General features: G+C 50.1%; 1 protein-coding gene across 9 annotated transcripts; it reads right to left on the bottom strand.

Moving 5' to 3' along the window:
- Positions 1-1817: 1817 nt before the first annotated feature.
- PTGES (prostaglandin E synthase) lies at positions 1818-23398 on the bottom strand. 9 transcript variants are annotated; one of them, XM_051807750.1, is made up of 6 exons: positions 23271-23341; positions 22561-23121; positions 20447-20488; positions 7809-7990; positions 6346-6428; positions 1818-3931 (listed from the first exon to the last, which is right to left on the bottom strand). In XM_051807750.1, the coding sequence occupies exons 4-6, from the start codon at positions 7914-7916 to the stop codon at positions 3682-3684; spliced, it is 441 nt and encodes a 146-aa protein (XP_051663710.1). In that variant the 5' UTR covers positions 7917-7990; positions 20447-20488; positions 22561-23121; positions 23271-23341; the 3' UTR covers positions 1818-3681. The 9 variants fall into 9 exon arrangements, with proteins under 9 accessions (XP_051663710.1, XP_051663708.1, XP_051663712.1 ...); XM_051807748.1 differs by having other exon boundaries at positions 22561-23398; XM_051807752.1 differs by lacking the exon at positions 22561-23121 and having other exon boundaries at positions 23271-23344.
- Positions 23399-23513: the final 115 nt, after the last annotated feature.

Genomic DNA, 23513 nt, shown 5'->3' with positions numbered 1-23513 from the left:
GCCGCCAGGGGAAGGCTTGGATGAAGAGGAGAGACTCGGGAAGTGCTGTGGTCAGGTAAGTCCAGTGCTCAGGGTTAGGGGGACCCTGGGACTGAACCAGCTGGAACTGTGTGAGGGAAAGTGGCTTGTGCTGGGTCTCTGCTCGCTTTTCCCCCACCTCCAGACACCCTGGGCTCAACAGGGCAGAGGGAAGACACGGCCATGTGGATCATACTTACACATATAACCATAGACTGTGAAGTGGTTGGAAAGGTCTTGAAGATCATCTAGTCCCAACTCCCCCTGCCACGGGTAGAGTCACTTCCCACTAGACCAGGTTGCTCAAGGCCTTATCCAACCTGGCTTTGAACACTGCCATGGTTGGGGCATCCACAACCTGTCTGGGCAGCCTGTTCCAGTGTCTCATCACCCTCATGGTAAAAAAATTTCTTCCTACTACAGTATCTAACCTAAATTTCTCTCTTTCAATTTGTACCCACTTAAGCACCAAACTCTGTTGTTCTGCAGTCCCAGGTGGGTTTCAGTGTTGCCATTTCCTGTTTGAGCCAGGTGTGAAAAATGAGTTGGCACATAAAATGCACACACCAAAACCCACAGACTGGGTAGATGCAACCCCTGTCCCTGCTCTCCTGGAGCTGTGGTAGACCCTGGGCACATCCTTCGCCCACGCTGATGCTGGAGCAGGAATCCAGTAGCTCTGAGCTTTAGATATTATTTGGAAAAAGGCAGGGGATGCTTTAGTTCATCACTTGCAGGGAACACCACTGGAAGTGTCCAGGGGAAAAACAGCAGCTCTGATCACCCTGTCCTGGGAGAGCCTTGATGGGGATGGGGCTGGTGCTGCCCAGGCAGCCGAGCCCGGCTCCATCCTGCCTCCCACAAACCTCCACTGTGCTTCAAAATAAGCACAATGCTTGGGCCTCTCTGAAGTCTGCCTTGTGGGCTTTTTCTGTTTGTTTTTTTGGAGCTAGGAGAGTTCACATTCCCAAGCTTTTCCCTGCAGCCAGTACAGCAGGGTTTATTTTTTTTTTCATAAAAAAGAAGAAAGCCGAGCTGTGCATGTAACCTCAACTTCCCTGAGCAGAGCATCAGCCTCAGGCACTGAACAGGCAGCCTAGAAGGGGCTGAAGGAGCTGGGTGAGGGTTCTGCAGCCTGATTTCTTACTTCCCATGCCAAAATCTCAGTCCCAGCCACATCTCCAACCACAGCAACATGTACTGGAGAGAGTCCATTTTATAAAGCTGCTGCCTTTCTTATTTGACATCTAAAAGCATGAGGGGAAAAAAAAACAATAAAGTGGAGCCATTTTATCCAGCTACAACAGACATAGGACAGCACCTTCCAAACACCAACAACTTAAGAAAATAGGGGAAAACCAGGGAAATGAGGCATTGGCTTCCCAGCAACCTACTGCCAAAAAAAAGGGGACTGCTGAGCTTGGAAAATACAGGCAGTTCCTTTGCAAGTCATAAGCACAGAAATGAGAGCAACCACATCTTACCTGAACTTCTCAAGCTCTCCAGGATTTTTAGGTGAACAACCAAGCTTTGCAACAACCTGCTGCTCAGGGAAGGAAAACTGAGCAGGGCTACTGCTGAATTTAAAGGATCAGCACAAATAATGCACACCTGGAAAAGGGATTCCTCTGCAGGAGAGGTGACTCCAGAGGAAAGGGATGTCTCTTTAGGAGTCCCAGGGTACTCCAGGCTCTGCAGTGAGGTTTAGCAAAGGGCTTTACAGCTGGGGATCCATCCTGCTGGGGTTGGACCCAGCTGCTGCCCAGCTGCATCTGCTGCTCCCAAAGGAAGGATGTATCTGAGCACAATGATTTGTTTTTATTGGGAATATTTGCTTCCTGCCACCAGGATGCATGTGCAGCAGCAGAGAAATGTACAGGGATTCGAGACCTTGTGCACCATGTGAGGCAGAAAAGGCTTGTTAAGCAGGGTCTGTGTTACCCGGACATCTGCTGAGGCTGTGAGGGAGAGGTGGACAAGAGCAAACTGCTGAACCTGCCCACTTCCTAATGTGGTGGGAGAGCAGAGCATTCCACTCCAAACCTCACCACACAGCTTGGCCTCTGTGCTGGGGTCAGGAATTACCAGGACAGAAGCTGCTACCTGAGCTGTGCAAGGACTGAGCATCAGTCTGAGCAGGTGTGTCACCAGTGCTCTGTGAGGCCTCAGCAAGAGCATCTCTCAGGACAGCAGAGTTAAGGGTGCAGCCTTAATGAGTAGGGCAGGTGGAAGGGGACTTTATTTTCTGCTTATTCTGGTTTCCCCTGTGGTCTTAGTAAGGCTTTGTGTTGCCCTCAGAGGGGGGAGAGGTATGAAGACCAGAGGTTTCCTCCTGCCTTGTCCTCCACAGGGATGCTCCATTGTTGCAGTCCCTGGCACCTGGGGACAGAGGAGCTCAGGAGGGTTTGTCACCCTGGTCTCAGTCTCTCCTCTCCAACACAACACTTTCAGGTGACACTGCAGAGCAGTGATACACTCTTCAAAGCCACTTTGCTCGCTTCCAGAGCTTTCTGCAAACCCCAGCTGGTCCAGGCTGCACACGGTGTGGCAGCACTGGACAGCAGGAAACAGCTGAAAGAAAACACCCCCAAAGCGGTCACGGCACATTCCCCAAACAGCAGCGGCCATTCTGCAGCCAGAGAAAGGCTACAAACAGAGGGGGAGAAAGTCAGTCTGCTGCCCTTGAGAGCATAGTCAGGCATTAGTGCCATGTGGACACAGATACCACCCTCAGGAGAAAGCTCTGTCTGCAAACTCCTTGTTTTGTGTGAGCAGTTTAGTCTTTCCAGAAGTCCCAGAGATTTGTGTCCGGTTCTCCGCAGGGTAAGTGGTTCCTGCTGGCTGTTCCAGGCACGATGCTCTGCACCTTACTGGGATGAGACTGAGATGGAAAAGCCACGGGTGCTGCTGGCAGGGAGCTGCTGAAGGCTGGCTGAGGGACAGGCAGGATCCTGTCTGCAGTGAGGCTCCTGGCAGGGAGCTGTGTCCCTTGGCATGAGACGAGGTGGCTCTGGGAGCACTGAACACTCCGATGTCTTCACAACATCACCCCGGAGGTTTTGACTTCCATGTTACTCTGTCTGGCAGGCATCTGCCTCCTGTTCTCCTTGTGGGAGAGGGAACCTAAGAGAACTCCGTCCCCACAGACCCACATGGCTGGGCAAGAGGAGGGTGGCTGTTTTATAACCCCCTCTTCTACCTCTGCTGACCCAAAGACTTTGTGAGACCCTCATGATTTTCCCTTCCTGATTCACGGGATATTTGTGACCAAGGGGAAAAGGCACATCTTCACCTTCCCAGTTCCGAACACAGTTGAGTCAGAAAACCTCCTTTCCTTCAACGAACCCCCTCTTTGAGGGGTAGTTCATGTGCTTTCTCCCTCCTGCCCTCAGCAGGAGCGAGAGAAACCTGACTCCACATTCCCTTCCTGCTCCACAGGGAGAGTCCCTTCTCTCCGGCGACTTCCCTGCCGAATTTCAACAGCACAGGGAGTTTATCAAGGCTGCAGGTGACCTCCTTGGCAACCTACCACGTGCCCTCACACACAAACACACACACACACACACACACACGTTCACACTCACATTCACACAGCACCCCGTCCCGCCAGGGAACCATCGGAGTGCAGGATGAGGGGGCTCGGCTGGTCGGTCTCTCGGGGTGTTACCAGTACGGGGTGGTGGCGAGGAGGATCTGCAGGGCCATGGAGAAGCAGGGCAGCTGTGCCACGCTGTAGGCCACGGAGCGCGCGGGCGCCTTCAGCCGCAGCAGGTAGGCGATGGTGTGCACGACGCGCCCCACGCAGAAGATGAGGAAGTGGATCCTGGCCACTGCAGGACTGGGGTCCAGCATGGAGTAGATGGCTCCGAGGAAGAGGAAGGGAAAGATGTTCTCCATGTCATTGCGGTGGGCCCTGAGAAGGGAGATAAGGTTGTTCCATCCCACCAGAATTCCCTGCTGCCTCCCATCCCTTCTAGCCATCCCCGGGTGCTGCTGGCAGCCTCCTCTGGCGGATGGGGCAGACACAGCCCCCAAAAGACTTAGTTCCCCCTTGCACAGAGAGGCAGGATTTCACACCCTTGGGATGCTGAGCTCCCGAAGCTTGCTCTCCGTGACTGGGATGCCTTTGCCCTGACAGATGACAGCTCCAGGGCTGGAGCTTTCAAACAAACAAAGCAAAACAAAGACCCTGCAAAGCTGCAAAAATCTCGAGGCTGGTGCGGTGCCAGCACGGCACGGCCCCAGATGTGGCCACGTTACACAGTAAAAGGCAGTTTCCAGACCACAGCTTCCCCAGAGGAGAATCTCACAGGATGGGAGTGTTTGTGGCTTCGCCACTCTCTGTAAATGCATCCAGAGGCGATCAGGGAGGAGCACCCCAGGCACCCCCACGCTGTGCCAGCAACACCTGGAGGGTGGAGAGACCATGTGGTGACACATGGCACTGATGGGGCCAAACCCTTTGCTCCAGCTGAACGTGCTCCTGGGTGTCACAGCATCAGCTGCCACCACAGTGGATCCAATCATGCCACCAGTGTAGGCTGAGTCCCTCCTCCCCCAGGCAGCATCCTTTGAAGAAGGGAAATCAGTCCCCAAAGCAACAGGCTGTCCATCACCTCTGCCTCTCCCTTCCACAGCACAGAGCCCCATCCTCATGATTCCATGGGGGGCCTGTCAGGTCATGCTCTGGTTGGTGGGCTGGAGAGTGACTCAGGCATGAGGTCACTCATTAGGTTTTTTCTGTTATCTCTGAAGGTTTGAGAGGCAGAGATGAATCCTTGATAAGAGCTGCCACTGCTTCCCCATTCTTGTGCATGTTTGAATGTTCATAAAGCCAAGAGAAAATTTCAAGTTATTTCTTTGCCAAGACAAAGGCCAGGATACCTGTGCTGCTGTTCTACACAAGATGAGAAGTTCTCCTACCTGCTCTTTCCACCTGCATAGGAACCAGTCCCTATCTTAAGGGCCACATCCTCAAGCAAGGGGTGGGGTGCATGAACATGGTAAGGAAGCTGCTGGAAACCCTAATTCAGCTGCTCTGTGGGTGCAATTTTAGGAGAGCATGGAGGAATTGGCCTAGGAAAGACACTAAAATGAGTCCTGTGTCGTAGCAGTGATGTCAGGAGGACTTGGTGGGGATGAACTGATCAGAGCCTGGACACAGAGATGTATTCCCTGTCAAACCTGGGAGGGAGAAGGGGAGCTGCCGTGGCTCTGCTCCCCTCCTGATACCATCTGGGATGGTCTCCTTTTTTTCCAGGGAAACACCTTGGGTTTAATCTGTCTTTCCCAGGGCTGTGAACAGACCAGCAAGGACTGACTCTGAGTGCTTTAGCTGCCCCAAGTCAGATCCCAGACTTCCCCAGGTCTTTGCTGCAGCTCCAGTTATTTATTTTTATGGAGGTTTGTTTATTGTGAATAATCAAAAGAGGATTACGATTATTATTTCTGCTATTATTTTCTTTTTGCTAGGAAGGAAACAGCTCATTTCTCCTCCTCCTCCCTCTGGCAGCCCAGTGATTAGGTAGCACTGGATGTTTTCATCTCATTTGCCATTCTAGTCCCCCTGGCAGCCCAGGATTAGGTGGCACTGGATGTTTTCTAAAGCAAATGCTGGAAGCCGTGGGAGATGAGTGATGAGGGCCTCACCCACAGCAGAGAGCTGGCAGATGAGGGCTCAGTGACAGGAGGGCACAGCTCCAGCCCCTTTCCTGCACATCACCCAGCATTCAGGGCACCTCCTTTGGTAAGGGGGACAGCAAATCAAGCCCAGGGCTGAATAACCCCATGTTTTACCTCTGAGGAACTGTGAGCCCCACAGAAGAGGCGGAAGATTCAGAGCTTGCCCATTAGGGAGGCATAAGTTATAGCAACCCTGTTCAGCCTCTTCCCAAATCCCTCAAAAGGGCAGCCGGATACAACACTGGAACCAGTCCCACAGCTCCCTGTCCAAGCTGTGCAGGAATCTGGGGGATTCGGGGTCCTGTCGGAGTAGGACAGAAAGAGACTTTGGGTGTGGGTATGGGATGAGACCTCAGGAGCTTGTGGGACTTTAAGCACCTAGGAAAGGTGTTTGTGTCCAGAGTCAGCTGTTGGACCCAAACTCGGATCCTTCCACATGTCCTTGCTCCAGCGCACACCCCGCTGCCATTAAAGATTAAACTGTTCCAGTGGCAGGGTCCCACAGCCCAACTCCAGGCATTCAAACCACTTAGGCAATTACTTAATTAATGAGCCCTTTAGCTTCCCACTGCTCCTTTGCCAGCAGCTGCCAGGGATCCATCCCCCTGTGGAGCAGAGGGAATGCCAGCACCGCCGGGTTCTCACCTGCGGCACCGCTCCACGTCGGGGTCCTCGCGGCAGAACTGCAGCCCCCCGTTGCGCAGCGCGTCCTCCGGGTTTGCAAACGCCTGCAAGACAGTCCCCAGGTCCTCACAATGCTTTCAGGAGCCTCAGAGGTAGAAGTCTGGCCCCCAAGAAGCGTGGGGATTTCCTCCTGCTCCAGTTTTTCACCACCCTTCACAAGCACGAGAGCAACTGCGCTTCCATGTTTAACCCCTGTCCTGGGGGTTAAACTCTGCACCTCCCCAGAGGTTTTTCTTATCCTCCAAAAAACCCAGTGCTGCCTGCTGATCAGGTACCAAACCTCATCCCAGTCCACTTCTTCCCATGAAACCCATTTAAAGGAGACTGTGCCAACCAGCAAGTGAGATCACTGCTGGCACAGAGCTTACAGACACACTGTGGCATCTGAAAGATAACAGGACTGACAGATTAGGAAATATTCCCTGGCTGGCTTTTTGGCAGTGGTACCGTGTGATTTTCCCATGGGGAAATGGGATCCTACACTAATAAAGTTACGAATAAAGATGATTTATATGAGCTCCTCACCTATGCTCAGAAGCTGTTCCTCAGGGACCTGGTTACAGGTGACAGCTTCATTCTGCAGCCTGGAAAGGGCCCTGGTGCTTTCTTTAATCAAGTTACAAGCCTGGATGGTCCCAGGGCTGGAGCATCATTTAAAATCACAAGGGGAGGAGCCACATCAGTTACAATCATGTCACAGCACAGGGTTATCGCTTCGTATTTTTTCTGAGAGCAGAAATCTCTCCCTCCCACTCCACTGATGGAATTGGAAACCCCTCAAACACTTTAAAACAGATTTTATAAACAGATGAGTTTTGCCAGGAATTCAATTTGGGTTGTGGGTGATAAAAGTCCAGTTAACCCCAAATCCAGACAGCAGCTGGAACTCCAGGTCCTCCCTGTACTTTTCCCCCGTGTCCAAGAACGATTTCCTCCAGCTATTGTTTTTATTCCCCATGACTTTCTGATCTCCTGGAGCATTCCCATAGCCAGTCAGCCTCCAAAAGCTGAAAAGCTTTCTGTTACATTCCAAGAAAAAAAGACCATTTCAATGATTTCTTCTCAAACCTTTTTTTCCCCCCTCCTATTCTTCCAGGCATGGCAAATTAACTGTAAACAGTCTCTTTCTAGAAGCATCTCACCTGCTTGCCATTTTAGATTTGTTTATTGTTTAGATCAGGTTTCAAGAATTATAAACATCAAGCTACAGATGGTAGAAACAAACAAAAAGGGCTAAAGAGAAGTGAGATATTTATCTGCTGCAGCTATGAAACTTGTTTTTCTTTCAACTTAAGTCAAAGAAACTCGGTTTGCTTCAGGAAAACTTTGTCGACCTTTACAGGAATAAAAGAAGAAAGAAAAACCACAGAAGCCCAAGGAAAAAGCCAGAAAGGGAGACGAAGGAAAAGGAAACTGGATCTTACCTTCTTTCTGAGTCTCACTTGTCCCGTAATGATGGCAACGACATACATTTTTAAGATCAAAATTGTGCTGTAGAACGTAAATGACAGAAACACTTCGTTTTCCATCATTTTGGGGGAAGGTGCCGCTCGGTCGCCTCAGCACTCGGATCCCGTGGCGATCTTGGGAGAGGGGGCAGGAACAGCTGCGTTTAAACACGACACAAATCTCCTCATTTCTCCGGCCGAAGCCCACAGCCCCTGTACCCCCCCGCCAGGCTGATGGGGCGCAGCTGCCGCTGAGCAAAGCCCAGCCAGCCCACGGAACAGGCTCCCCCTGCCCCGCACACCCCGACATCACCAGCTCCAGGGGGACGAGATGCCCCGAGCCCGGATACAGCCCCCTCGACCCTGTGGGCCACAGCCAGGCTCACCCGGCCACAGCTTGAGCCCCTGCCTCCCTAAAACAGCCCACCACGACCCCCTGTCCCACCTCCCGTGCGTGCCCAGAGGGACAGAGCTGCACGGAGCATCCCTCGCCCAGCCAGGGCAATGCTCACCCACAGACAGGAGCTGATCTGCTCTCGAAGGAGGAGTTAGGAAGAAGGCAGGCACCTACCTCAGCCACATCCAGCCCTGTGCTCCTGCGCTCAGTCCGTCCCCTATACCACAGCCCACCCCTCCGCTCCCAGTACGTCCCAGTCCCGCCCAGTCCCGTGGCAGAGGCTCCCAGCCCTCCCCTACACATCCACCTGCCGAGGGATGGACAGCGGACAGAGCTGTCCCTTGGCCCACCAGCGCCCACCCCCCGGGAGCCTGGGCTGTCCCTGCACCCCCGGCTGGGAGGGGAGCCCGGCAATGACCAGCCTGGACCCCAACAGGGCAGGTCCTGGACTGCAAAGCCCGAAAAACTGCAGCAGAAGCAAAGAACAGCCTGCCCAGCCCCGAAGGCAGCTCGTCCTGGTTTCTCTGAGAGGATGAATCAAGGCAGTCAGGTGTAATTCTGTCCCTGGTTTAGAAAACGCCACGCGAATTTGGAGCTGCCTTTTCCTCAGCCACCAAACACTGTGGATGAAAGAGTAGGATCTGAGCCTCTGGCAGGCAGCTTGGATGGTCTTCCAGCCTTTAACTCCTTCTTCCCCAGCCCTGGCCCCAGTGCTGGCAGCAGCAAACCTCAGTGAGCTGGCAGTGTGGGGGCTGACAGGAGATGTCCATTTTTATTAGTGTGGAAGGGATGGATTTTTTGTTTATTTCCTTTACACAGGGAAAAAAAAAATTAAAAAAAGAAAAATACTTCAGGAAAATGGAGACTTTCAGATATTGAGTGAAAAAAGAATGCTTTGAGGATGAAAGCAGTTTTATAATGAATTGACATGTTGGAATAAAAAAATATGTTTCAAGCCACAAAACAAAAAGCCTCAAGAAACAATGAACCGAGTAAAGTTTGTCATTTACAAAATCATGTATGAGAGCATCAGTGCCTCTAGGACTGGTTTCGTTTTTCAAAGCTTTTTAACTGCCATGGAGCAAAACTAAATCCTGTCCTTTCCAAGAGGGTCCAGAGTATCCCAAGAGGAACACTGCACTAAGCCCAGGACCTGGCCCGTTGCTACAGCCCCTGGACAGGTTTGTCCCCAGCAATAGGATGCTGGAAGCATAAAGGAATGAAGAAAATGCAAAGCTCAGTGTCTCCAGTGGGGCCCGTGTGGTGCAAGTGCAGCAACCAGATGGAGATCCTGTGGTTTTGTGTTGCCATGGCATCGGGGTGGGGGGAGATGGGGAACGTGGACCAAGGAGGAGGCTGCATGGCCTCCTTCTTCTACCTGTTACCCAGAAATGTTTTGACAAACCAAAATCTCCTACCAAGAAATATTCTGCACAGTGTGCCCACAAAGAACAGGAAGTTTGACCACAGTCCCACTTGCAGCACTTTGCACCATAGTGGTTAATAAGGTGTAAAAAGCACCCCAGTTTTGTATCTAACTGGGGGAAGAGAATTCAACATGAAATTGCAGGGACAGATGGACAGGTTTATCCTTCTCACCCTCCCCAGAACAGCTGCCTTTTGGTAAGCCTTGCATCCTCAGCTATGCTGAGTGTTGACCTGGGAAATTCAGCTTGTGGTTGCAATGGTATTGTTAGTGCTCTGTAGAGCTACTGGGCAGTTAATCACCAGCAATCTGAAAGAACCACACACGTTGCATACAATAAATTGTGCTATTCCTGAACCCGACTGGCCCTTTTGAACGTGACCAGACCTACAGTTCACCGACTATAGTCCATGAAACATCGACGGGGCCTTATGGTTACGTTTTTGCAACACTGCACAGAGCCTTTGAAAACCCCAAACACTTGGTTTCAAGGGAGAGGTACTTGCAGCTGGTCACCACCACCCCGGCGTCAGGGCGGCTGCAGAACAAGCCCTGGCACAGCCCAGCATGGAGCTCCTCAGCCTGGCAATGTGTGCCTGCCTCCAACAGGCTGCTTCCCTGGGGGTGGGAATGGGGACACCAGGACATGCAGCAGCCATGTGGACTCAGCCACTGCAGTAAGAGCTGGGGTGTTCACCACCAAACTACATCCAACCCCACCCACGTCTCCCTGGAGGTCACAGGGTTTCATAAACACCATAATGCCAAGAGTAAGTAGTTGGCGGCAAAGCCACATCCCAAACGCCGCTCCCTCCCTTTTCTCCTCTCCACAGCTGATAGGGATCAACCCACAGCAGAGAAGACCTCGGTGCCTAAGGTCTGGGTTTATGCAGGGCCAGCAGGGATGAGACTTCCCCAGCAGTCCCTTCCCCAGCTCTCCCAAGAGTCTGGGAGAAGCCAGGCAGCCAGACCCTCCACCAGCACATCACACCCTCCATGGAGCTGCTCCAGTTTTTACCAGCTGAGGATCCAGCCCACGGGGTCCTTGGTAGTGAGACCTTTTCCCTTCATGCACCTTCCTCCCCTCCCGAGGCAGCCATGCCTCGCTGAACAGCAGGAATATGCACCTGCAGACAAGCCAGGACTCCTCCTTGCCAGCCAGCCAGACTTCTCCTCCTTGGCATTATTCAAACCCTGGCAGGAAGCCCTGGACAAATTGCACCAGCAACTGGCACAAATTTAAATTGAATGGAGAGATCAAGAAGTGCAGTTTGTTTAGGAATAAGCCCTTGGGGCAAACTCAGTCACACCATCTCCCTGGTGTATAAAAATCACGTGGGCAAGGAAAGTTGTTTATTTTGTGTGTTTATGCATTTCAGACCCTTTCAGTATTACATAGAGTGGAGCCCCAGTGGGGAGGGACGTGGATGGGGATGAGGGGCAGAAGCTGCCTGTAAAGGCAGGTGGAAAGCTCCTGGGATCCCAGCTCCTGCTTGGTTTCCCATGTTCAGGGGTCTCACGCTGGGCAGGACACATCCACACGTGCACCCTCCTGGCTTTTGGAACCCAAGGCAATGCAGCTGCAGGAAGCATGTTTAACCATCCCATTAATCCAGGCGGAAGCAGGCTGTTAATATTAATGGTTTGATCCTCCTCCACAGATCACATTCTTCATTGCTTGAAGGAGACCAGGTCCTTAAACTACAAGCTGTGCCTTAAAGCCTTGAGAACAAGAAGTTTCAACCCAGGACAAGACCCACCCAAAATCAACATCACCAGCCAAAAACACTGATTTTTTTTTTTGAGAAATTAATAATAATAATCAAGGTCAGGCTTTGAAAGATTAGTCATCAGGTTAGACTGACCCTGGGAGCTGTGGAGAAAAGATGGAGGGTTTTGCTGAAGGAGGAACTGAACTGTAGCTGGCAGAAGGAATGAAAAATTCATGGGAGGTGCTTGAGAAAAGTACTTAAAAATAGAAGCCTGTAATAGCAATCCTGCTTTGAAAAGATTATGGAATAAAAATCACCCTCAGTTCCCATACAGGCTGTTATTTATTTGACCAGCTGAATTACACTACAGTATTATAACTACATGTTTTTCCACTCTTGCTATGTTGGGGAATTTCCTGGTGGCAGTGACACGGGAGTTGTGTAATAAATCCTGCACAGTGGAACACTGGCACATCTGCTGAGGTGGCACGGCCTGGGCTCCAACCTGATCCCAAAGGGCAGCAGACTCTTTGGGCAATTACAACTCAGATTCCCCGAAATTTTCCCAAACCCATTACATCCCACAGCCAGGGCTAGGCAAAGAGCCTGAGGGGACTGCTCCAAGCTGGAGAAGCCGGGCAGGTGGGTGGCACTTCTCCAGCGTGTTCCCACATGCTGGTGGAGAAGGTGCAGAGCCCGGTTGGGGTTTTGCTTGCCCTGGGCCTACAGCTCAGCCCACAGCTCCAAGAAGAGCTGAGCCACATTCCTGGCTTGTTTCAATGCTGCAGTGGACACCAGTACCCTCCTTCCTGCCATTTCTTCCTGCTGCTCCCAGTGCAAAGCCTTGGAGTCTGCACAGTATCCCAGTGATCACTCCCCCTGGGCTGCACCCATCCTGGGAAATCCCATGAGAGGCTGTGCTGGCTCATGGAGTCAAACACAGCTTTTCAAGTAAAGACATGAGCATTTTAACTATCTGTTAGAGAGAAGGGCGCTCCACCTGCCTTCACTCCTTAGTCTGCACAAAAACTCAACCACCGTGACGCACCTTCTTCTGCGGGTGAGTGAAATCCTGTTGCTTCACCTGCAGCTCCCCGTCCCCAAGCTCCTGGGCTCCTCCTGCTCTTTGCAGCGAGCAGGACACAGAAGATACTGCAAAGTCACTAAGCAGTGGAACCATCAGCATCTCTGGCCTTCAGCATTAGCACCTCCGGAAACAAATGGGATGTTTCAGCCTTTGGCAAACTCCAGCAGATCTTGTCTGGTTTGTATTTTAGAGTGACGGTGCTGGCGGGAGCTGCCTGAGAGGCCTCAGCATGAGGAATGTACGATCAGACTCTCCCAAATTGTCCTTCACACTTGGAAGAGCAGATGCCTGCAGCAGGAGAAAGCCAGCAGGAGAGGCCCAGGGAAGGGGCAGGGGTGTGGTGGCTCTGAGTCCCAGGCAGAGCAGAATGGAGGAAGCTGCTGTTCCTCAGCCAGTCCCAGGACAGGGAACTGGTCCAGGGCCAAGTGAGAGGCAGTGGCACGTTGTCCTCCTGCCTTCTCCCTCCAGCTCCACCCACAGTCCCTTCCTGTCTACTCCCAGGCTGCTGCCCTGCTCCCAACCACCCCTCCGACCCAAACTGTCGTACCCACCCTGGCCGCAGGGTAGTCACTGTGTCCCCTGCTGCTGTGACAGCCAGGAGACACCAGAAGAGAGGACATCAGGCTGGGACTGTGTGGGAAGTAGATTATTTTCTCCTATTCTGAGCCTCACATGGATTCACGCCTGGGCTTTCTCTTAGAGGAAAGAATTCCTTGGCTAGACTGCTCTGTGCCTTCAGGGATGCAAATCTGCTGGGAGAGTGGCTGAGGGAAGTTATTTCTCCTCTCTTCTGCTTTCTCCCTCTGCCCCAGCTCGTTTAAGAGCTGCACCTGCCACTGCTGCCACAGGGCAAAGGTGGGAGATGGGGGATCAGAGCTTGGGGTGTGGGGAAGCCACACTGCACTCACACACACTCTCCCTCAGCCACACCGCAGCAACTCGTGATGTGTCTGGCTTCCCAAGAACCAGATCCCATCAGTTGTAAACAACAGGCAAAACCCACTCACGTTACTGCCAAAAAAGAGGGAGTTTCCCTGCCAGACTGAGAGAGAAGAGAAACAAATCCTGCCACAAAAAAATTTCAAAATTGGGAAACATTTCCTAGACTTCAAGCATTTGCAAAACTAAAATGTAAATGCAGATTCCCTGGTGGGATGCTCTTGAGCAAGAGCAAAGGTAACGGGTGCAGCGTGGTCCTGCCTCCACATGCTGTGCTGTGGAGAAATGGGAATCAGGCCATGTTTTACAGCATTAAGAGCACTGGATCATGAACCCAGGACTGGAAGAGAAAGCAGCTCTGGTCCCAGATCCAGCCCTACAGAGGCCTGGCATTCAACAGCAGATGAGCAGCTTCAAGGTGAAAAGTAGAAAACAAACCAAGATGGCCTTTCTCTTTTTCAGTGCCTGTCCAAGGGCTGGAATCTCCTGCTGTGCTGATCCATAGGGCTCTGCTCATCCTCAGAAGTGCAGTTTGGTGCCCAGCTTAAGAACAGGGACCTGTTTTGGCAGGTGGGCACCTCTTATCTCCTGGGCTGTTAACCCTGCTCTGAAACCCAGGAAAAACAGGCTCATTCATGGAGCTCATTCATTTTAAAGTCTTTTAAGTCCTATTTTCAACAGAAAGACATTTTCAAATTGTCACACAGACATTGAAATATAGGACAGTAGGAAATGGAAAGGTCAGCACGTCACTGCCTGTCCCTGACACGAACTGAGTCATGTCACCATCCTGGTGAGACCAACTCTAAGGAGACCATTCCTTCATGGCCCAGCTGTAGTTTCACTCACCACAAAGCTTTCCAAAATGCAGAGCTTATTTTTAGAACCCGGAGTTCTCTGTGTCCCCTCCATCACCCCTAAATTAAACAGCAGCGTTTCCTCCCACCCCTCCTTATAGGTCATGTTTTCTAAATCTCTTTATCGCACATGCTGATCTCCTAAACGCTCTCACTTCACAGAGCAAAGTCCTGGGCAAAAGGAGGGGGACTGTGCTTCCTAGAAGAGACCAGGGCCTCCTCCTCAGGAGCCCTGACTCAGGCAGAAGTCAGAGCTTCTCGGCAGTTTGAGGTTTTATGAGTTGAGTCACTGGTCAGCCCACAGCTGGCTCCAGACACATCCTAAAACTTTCCCTTTTCCCTGCCCTGGGTGATGAACAATACATCTTTTGGGATTAGTTTCAGGCAGAAAGGTGGTCCAGGTCTCAATTCTGATGTTGTTAATAAACACCCGCCCCATGCAGTGCTAAAAACAGCCTCCCCACAATCAGCCTGGAAAGCAGGCAGTAATTTAGCTGTGTTATTTACAGCCCCCCTTGCCTGGATGCTTTTTATGGTGCTGTTGTCTCAGCTGGCCTCCTGCTCACAGCGGTGGAAGCACCGACAGAACATGACCTGGGCTGCACGACCCTGACTTTATCAAGAGCAGAACTTGGCCTGAACGATACAAGGAAGTAGAGAAACCTCTCCATGCTACTCTGCAGGTAGTGATGCTTGGGCTTACCATCCCTTCTCTGCCTGAGTGACCCTTCAGCAGGACTCCAGGAGCCTGCCCAGGTCCCAGGCTTTGATTCCTCTCCTGATTTACAGCCTGCATCCCCGCGGCCACGATGCGTGCCCAGGATCTGCTCCACCCTGTGTTTATGCAACCCTGACTGCTCCCCACAGCCCTCCATGAGGGGACAGATATGAGCTCTTTGCAAATATTTACAAAGCAGCAGAATGCATCTCTCTAACACAGCACGTTTCTGTTAACAGTGCCACCAACTCAGCCAAAACTGAACAAGAAGTGTTCCCCCATTAGCAGGAGAGAGGCTGGAGCCAGGTGGGAAGGCAGCTGCAGGGACAGGAGGCTACGGGATGCTGTGGCCACATTAGTGGGAATAGAGCTGTCCAGCTGGAAGGTGCAGGGAGCTGTGCTGCACTGTAGCACAGCAGGGGAGGTTGGTGTGCACTTTTGGTGGTAGAAGGAGCTGCTGCTCTTCAGTGTGAGCAGGAACCTTGCAGGGTTCCATCAGCCATGGGACACACCGTGGTTTGAAGGTAGGACGTGCCCCCGTGGTAGACAGCAATGGACTGAGGCTCTCTATCCCCCTTCACCCTGGTTCATCCAGTCTTCAGGAGTCAGGGATTAAGTTAAGCTCTGAATCACAAGGTTTAATTCTGTTTCTTGTAAATTTTTTGTCATACATGACGGTAATGTTTGACAATTACATGCGTCAAGGCACCGTCCAAACGGTTTAAATTAAATTACTTCTTGAGACAATTAAATTCCGTAATGAAGCATAATTTAAACAATAAACTCCATAATGAAACACAATTTAAAGTAAGATGATGAGGATGATAATATTTTTATGGGATCTCCTTCCCCTCTTGTTCATGTCACATACAGACACGCGGAGGAATTAGGAAGAACAGCAGTTCTTGCTCAGCTTTGCCTGACATTCCCCTCCTTCAAAACATGCCTGTGAAAGCACCTCTTACTCAGCTTTACCACAACCCCAATTGCTTTCATCTCTCTTCAAAGGAGATTTCTCCATGCTTTTGATTATCCCAGTCATACTTTCATATTTCCCTCCAAGCAAGCAGATGACCAGCACATGACTGCCAACTCCTTCACCCCTTGCACTCCAAATGTCCTTCAGCCTCCTAAAAGGTCATTTTTCTTTTAAATGCCAGGAGTCCTCGCTGAGGGGTCTAGGATGACTCTCCTCCCCTAGTTATTTAGTATTCCTGGGAGGGGGCTACTCCCAAACTGAAGGAATTCCAGCTATGCTCTATAGAAGACAGCCCTGGGACACTCACAGCTACCCAGCAATAGATCTGGCCTGCTCATCCCTGTTCCTTCAGGGCGTTTTTGTATCCTCCAGCCAGTCTCCTCTCTCACTGTGCTGTTAGCAGGGACTTAACATTGTTCTTTGCAGAGCACATCCCTTCTCCTGTTTTCAACTCATTCCAGCTCACAGTTGGCCCCAGGGTTCCCAACTCCCAAACACATATTTTAACAATAGATGGAAACTGAAGCCCTGCAGGCAACCTTTTATTTTAGCAGAGTACATTTTTCTTCCTGTTAGATAACATATCTCCTGAAAAAAAAAAACTAACATTTTTAGATCCCTTCCTGACCCTCCATCCTTATTTAACATTGATGAATCCTCAGGAAAATTATACTTTCCGGGTTGCTCAGTGTAAGATTTGAGGCATAAATGGACAGGTCCTCACAGAGTTCTGCAGCTGGACATTGCAGAAGTGGAAGAATTAAATACCTCTCAGTTGGTCCTGCTTAACTAGAGGGACACACTCCTACACGGGGACCTCAGTAAGTGTCCATTTGCAGTCACTTCAGTTCACGCTCCTTAGCTACAATATCCTCCCCAAAATTTCAGCACACATAAATGTTTAATTTTTTTTTCCTGGATTTTATTTCCCTCTCTTTCAGTAACATAAACCAACCAAAAAGAACCTAGGAAAAAACCCCATCAAGCTCCTGGTGGCAAGTCACTAAAGAAGAGAGATGCCTTGGCTGTCCTGCAATGACATTCTGATATCTAAGCCACAGAGATGGACAGACAAGGTGCAGCTTCCAGGGAGCCTCCTCACTGTGGCCTCCACAGAAATCATCACATCCCTCCTTGTTCAGGACACCTCACTGCTGGTGCCAGGGTGTGCTGGCTCCTGTTGCCTGTTGTTCTCTGGTTACAGATCCCCTCTGAGGCTCTCCAGCAAACTGGGAGCCTGTGCAGTCCTTCTGCCTTTGCTGCTCTTTCCTGGCCTTGCAACCAGCTGGTAATACTGAGCCTGGCTCCATAACCTCCCCAGCCTTCCAAGGGCAGCCAGACCAGGCCTGTCTGAACAAATGGGGAAGCTATTACAGCAGCAAAGAGGCACTTTCTCCTGAGGAACCTACTTATTCCTCAGTGCCAAACACTAGAGCTGATTAAAACCAGGCAGAGATCTTTATTCAGGCATGAGCTGGAGGCAGAAGAGCAGGAATAGCAAAGGTGCCAGTCAGAAGAGCTGCTTTGCAAGACTAATTTTAGTGACCTGTATTTATGGCTCTTCCACAGAGATGGGTGTAAGAGCAGGGTGTTTAGTTTTGCAAACCCCAAGCCAAACACAGCCTGTGATTCTGGTCCAGCCCCAAACCTATTGAGCACTTTTAAATCCTCTTTCACCTAAGGGTCTGAAAGCATCGGATGGGGCTGTCTGCTTAATAACATCACCACCTTATGTGCTTTGGATGAAATACAAGCCACTGGCCACATCAGAGCCCATGAGTGGAGCGAAGGCACAGCATTACTCATGCCCTAAAATCCTCTTCCTGTAGGAATCCTCCCACACCATGTGAGCATCGTGTTTTCTTATTTCATCCAGCTCAAATTTCGTCTCCTTCACACAGTTTTTATCCCTAAATTATTATTTACAACAGAATTCTATTTAAGATAGAATATGGGCTCAAGTTTCCCTTATTTCTTATTCTCTCAGTGAGAGCTATTGCTACACAAGCAGAGAGGCTCACAGGAGAGCTACTCCACTCCAAACCAGCCTGGAGAACAAAACCAGAAAGTAGATCCTGGAGCCCAGTCAAAGACAAACAGGAACAGTGTCCAGTTTCAGATTCTGGGCTCAATTTTTAAAAAAAAAGTTAAAAACCAAAGATGGGACTGAGGCAGGTGAAGTTCAACTCTAACAGCATCCCATTTACCAATGAGCACCTACAGCACAAGGATTAATTCTCTTTCTTGCAGATTTGTTGCCATACATGACGGGAATGCTCAATATTTACACATGTCAAGTTCACCATCCAGACCGTTCAAACCAAATTACATCCTGGGACAATAAATTCATAATGGAACACAATCTGAATTGAGATTATGATAACAATAATCTTTTTATGGGATCTTTTTCCCCTCTTGTCCATGTCACAGAGAGACAAGTGGAGGATTAGGAACAGATGATGTGACTAAGCCAGTGCTGCTGGAGATGGGTGACAGCACCTTGATTTGACCCCTGGAGTCCAAATGCAGTTCTCAGATCTAATCACTAAACCACAGAGGATGTCTGCACCAGGAATGTTTAGTTACAAGTCAAAACAAAGCCTAACTGCCAGCATCGATAGCCCATCCGCGGGTCTATCGCTACCACTTCATACATTATTCATCTCGAGCTTGCACAACACAGGCCTTGAAATCAGAACCCGGAGGCAATTAGGCAGGAGCAGAGCCAGGTCTGCAGCGAGGGGTGAAAAGGCGAGGCTGGTAAATGGTAAAGCACCTTCCGCACCCTGCTTTGCTTTCCCGAGTTCCTGCCCCGAGGGTGCCTCTTTCAGCTGCTCAACCGAGGTGGATTTGCATGGTCCAGAGGTGGCTGCTGCTTATTTGCACCTGGCTTTGGGTGGCTCCGTTAGCAGAGGATCACAGAACCATTCAGGTTGGAAAAAATCTCAAAGATCTTCAAATCCAACATTAACCCACCACCGCCCTGTTCACCACTAAACCACATCCCCAAATGCCACATCCACACCACTTTTGAACACCTCCAGTGATGGTGAACCAGACCATGAGCTGCTGTGTGCTCTTGCCCTGCAACAGCAGACACCCAAACCAGCACAAAAGATGCCCATCTGAGCCCCAGGGTCCTCTCAGTACTGGTAGTCAACAAGAGTTAACTGCTACTTAACTGGTACTTAAACTCTTAACAGCAATTCTCTCCAAGCTATACCTTAATATCTTTATTCCTGACACCAAAATGTCAGCCTGAAGGGTGTCCAAGACATAAAAGTCTATTTGAGAAATGGACACCTGTTAAGATCACCCAGCTACAGATTAAATCTCTTCTCCTCAGAGCCTGCCACTATGGCAGTTCTGGCAGCTTCTGCTCATATGAACAGAAGCCTCTTATATTTTCCCAAAGCCAAAAGGCTGCCTCCCTCCATCCCTACTCCCTCTGGAGCACACAGTGGCCTGTGGAGGAGCAGAGCCAGTTTGGCTGTCAGGCACTTTAATAACTCTTTGTGCTTGTTCTGAGAAAGACCATCTCCATCCATCATTGCTTGATGGAGTTGATATGAGTGAAAGATCAAACAGGTTCCAGCACCAGGTCTCACTGGAAGTAGAGAAGTGTCCTGCCAGCTTATCACTTGGTGCTTATCTATAAAACATTACATTTCCAGCAAGTTCCCACAGGAGGCAAGAAATGTGAGACTTCCCTCACCCACACCGATGCTGATCGAGCATGGCTTTAAACACGTTCTGTACCTCTCACTCCCACCCCTACCAGGTAACACGACCTGTGTGGCTCCACCTGCTGAAAACCACTTGATATAAGATTCAAAATCACATTGTTTTCCCTCTGCACCACGGCCAAAGGGCACCAGCAGCATTGACAAACCCTGCTCAGTCTCCAGCTGGCCAGGGGAGGTGCTGTGCTGGTGCAGACCAGGTAAAGCTCTGGTCTGGACAACCACTGCATCCAAACCCTGTGAGGTCCTCAGGGCTGCTTATTCACCCTGCTTGTACAGCACAGTGAGTCTCTGCTCTCTGACTGCAGTTCAGGCTCAGGCAAAAGAGATTTGAGGTTGGGCATCTGAGTGGGAAACACTTTTCTCTTGTTGTAGAGAAGAACCTCTCAACTCCATTTTTCAGAGACAGTAGCCAGAACAAAAACCAACCCTGACTGGTATATCAGAATTCTACAAGGGCTCAGACATGATCAAAAGAATTATTTCACATGGGCAGATTTATCTGGACAAGTATATAATGTTTTATTTCACTCAGATCCCAAGATCACCCATACCTTTCCCTGTTGGACTACCCTTTACAGAGCACAGCAGCACACACTGACTCAAGGGACTCTGTCATTCTGTACCCCAGACAAGGATTTTTAAGCCTGCCCAAGGCAAATCATGGTTCAAGACAGAAGAGAATTGCTACACCCTTTGCTGTGAACCACCATGCCAAGCAGAACTTTCATCATCCACAAACCTCAGTTTTCCTACCTGCAAGAGAAGGATGACAGGCTCTTGACTCCCTGGGCGTTCCTAGAATTAGAGAACGTTTGCTCAACATTAAAGTAGATTTTGGTGTTTTGTGTTATTGCTACTGTCACATTATAGAAAGGTCAGTGAACACATTCCATGAGTCAGAGCCTTTCCACAGCATTAGTGTAGCTCCCAGACCTTAGCCAGGCCCTGTATTTGGACAAAGCCCACCACAATCCCACTCTTAAAAGATTCCAATGTACGTCAGCGTGGCAGCCCTTTCCTGTCACTGCCTCATCTCTGTGTTTAGGGTAAGGAGCACTTGAAAGATGATGCTGAAATTAGAGCGGGGAAAGAAAACAAAAAGAAACCACATATACAGAAGAGGGAAAAAAAAGGGTAAAAATAAACCAAAGTCCCCTCAGAAAAACCATTAGAGAGCGTCTAGCCAGAGTCAGAAATGGAGGGAAACTGAATGTAGGGAAAAATGAGTCTCCCAGCTCTTCTTCTCCAGGTGGAAACCTTCAGCAAGAACCCCCTGACAGCCCAGAACCTCGTGTCAAAGAGCAGTCATGTTTCCAAAACTCTTTCACATAAAGAACTTGGAAATATTGAGGACCTTATACATTCTCCAACAAAAATACAGACTTTTTCTGGGAAAAACATTGATTCATTGACCCTACAATTCTTACCTGGACTACTTACTCTTGCACTCCGTGGACTCAAGGCAGGGCATTTCTAACACCCTGTCCCCTGGCTGGAGACATTCCTTGGCTCGCCAGCCAACTGGGAATGTCTGCTGCCTTGTGATTGGAAAGCCATGCTAACCAGCCACATCCCAAATTCTCTAGGCTCTCTGCTGCCCAAAGTCCTGAGAATGCTGACTTTAAACCAAGCAAACTGCAAGTGGGTGACAAAAAATTTCAACACAAAGAAAGCAGGAAAAGGCCAGGCAAAACTCTCCCCCTGGGACTTTCCTCTCTCCTCATCCTCAAATACTCCATCTCTGCATCCCTCATCTCTCCCTTTGCCACACAGACAAAGCCCCAGGGTGCCTCCCCCACCACAACAGCTTTAGCACTCTGCATTACTTCCTGCAAGCACCATATCCTCCTGCTACCCAAATCCCTCCCTTCCCTCTCCCTGTAACCCCCCTACCACTGTCCTTTCCTCACCTTCCCACCACTGCTGAACAACCCCCTAAATCACAGACACCCCAAGCCCATTGCACACCGAGCACCTTTCCAAAGTTCTTCTCTGCTAAAACATTTTCAGTACCTTCAGTCTGTGGTAGTTGATTCAAGATGACCCAAGTTGATTCAAGTTGATTCAGCCCCCCCCCCCCGCCCCCGTGCTGGTCAGGAGGGCAATGTGAATACACGACAGGGTGCCAGTTCTGTGCCCAGGGCACAGCAGGGTGTTGAGATGAAACAACAAGGTGTGTTCAGCAGCACAACATGACAGGCAGCAAGACACTGCACTGTGGACTGTGTGTTGCAGGGTCTGTGCTCCACTTGGAGCTTCCAGACTGCTGTTCAAGGAAATTGCCATCAATGTCAGCCTCACCACCACTATTAGACATCTCATCCATGTCCAGGCCCAGCTTGAACCCATTTAACTTGTAATGGATAATGAGATAACAGCATGACATGTTGCAGCTGAAGATTATTTAAACACCCATCTGGTACCTGTTATGCAGCATACGTCCTATTGTTGTATAGGAAATATATGCCACCTCCCTCCCACATGGAAAGGAGATCTATAGATGTGTCCCACGCTACCCCTTCTTTTTGCACAGATGAGGTAATTCTCATTCTCTGTGCTGTTTCTATCATATTTATCATGCATTTCCCGTCTGTGTTTTGGGAGATGCAGTCCCTTCCAGGCTGGTGAGACTTTGTGAAAAGACACAAGAGCACAAAGAAAAAATTGCTAGGGATGTCTCCTTGCTCCCTTCACACATTAATCAGATGTGCCATCCAGGTTTTAAAAGGGGGGACATAAACCGTGGCACTGATTCCCCCTTTGCAAGACACACAACTTGGCACCACCCTTTGTCCCAGAGGGATTTAAGGGTGACAGTTTGTGTTTGTGGGACCGTGCTCTGTTTCTACAGGGGAAGGGTGAAATACCTGCTGAAGCCTGTGAGGTGAGCAAAGCACCCTGCTTGCACCTTTAATTCAGATGGACAGACGAGAATCTGCAGATCTCAGCTAAACAGCCTCGTTTCTTTATCCAAACTCTCCATCTTCCTCTGGCTGTTCTCAGTCCCCTGCTGAAGTTGCTCTCCGTGAACCCTGCTCAGCCACGTGGCGGGGTTGTTGTGTATCCCAAGAAATCACGTTTCACAACACAAGTGGTCAGCTCTGCAGATGTGAGTCCACCCTCCCTCTCTCGTCTGTTTTTCTCAAACGTGACTCACTTCTCTGCAAAAAGCTGTTCTACCCTGTAAATCCTGGACCAAACCCTGTGTCTGACGCCCCATCTAGCGTTCAGCACGGACAGATGCAGGGGGCACCGGGGCGCCGAGGAAACAGGTGACTGAAAAATTCCCAGCATTTTTTCACCGGTATTAAACCACCTCCGTGAAATTATCATTTGAATTGTCTCCAAGAGAGCTCGGACAGAGCCCAGTCAACACGGAATCCTGCATATCCCACGGCCAATTCCTTCCTCTGGCCTCTCCGCAGCCTCTGGGTGAAATAACGGAGAGATGGCTGATGGAAAGCCCAGGAAACCCAGCTCCTCAGGTGTCAGCTCCCCGGCAGCCCACCCTGGGGCTTGGACCACAGCTGGGTAAATTACTTTGGAATAAGAAGCCAAAGGTCTAAACTGTGCCCACCTCAAGGCTCGATGGCAGCTGACAGCGTGAATTTTCTTTAAACAGGTAACAACGGTGCTTTCTATGAGTTTGGCAGTTGGCAGCACAGGGCACTCGTTCTTTTTTCACGTCAGATCCTGAGCGTGTATTTTGAATACTGCACAACGCTGCTCAGTGTTTTTTCAATGAGATTTTACACATTTTTGCATTAAAAAAAAAAAAGTGTTCGCTGAGAAAATAAAAGCAGTTTCGGTATCTGTCCTT

This window comes from Manacus candei, unplaced genomic scaffold (genome assembly GCF_025592945.1).
Source record: "Manacus candei isolate 608988 ecotype Guabito, Panama unplaced genomic scaffold, ASM2559294v1 h1tg000071l, whole genome shotgun sequence".
Lineage (NCBI taxonomy): Eukaryota > Metazoa > Chordata > Aves > Passeriformes > Pipridae > Manacus > Manacus candei.
This window is presented reverse-complemented; position numbering and strand designations above follow the sequence as displayed.

Excerpts from the sequence above, each read along its gene's own strand:
- PTGES (XM_051807748.1), bottom strand. The coding sequence starts at position 7,916 with ATGATGGAAAACGAAGTGTTTCTGTCATTTACGTTCTACAGCACAATT. Across the intron at positions 6,429-7,808 it reads AAGTGAGACTCAGAAAGAAG|GCGTTTGCAAACCCGGAGGA; the intron begins GTAAGATCCAGT and ends ACTGTCTTGCAG. Across the intron at positions 3,932-6,345 it reads GACGTGGAGCGGTGCCGCAG|GGCCCACCGCAATGACATGG; the intron begins GTGAGAACCCGG and ends CTCCCTTCTCAG.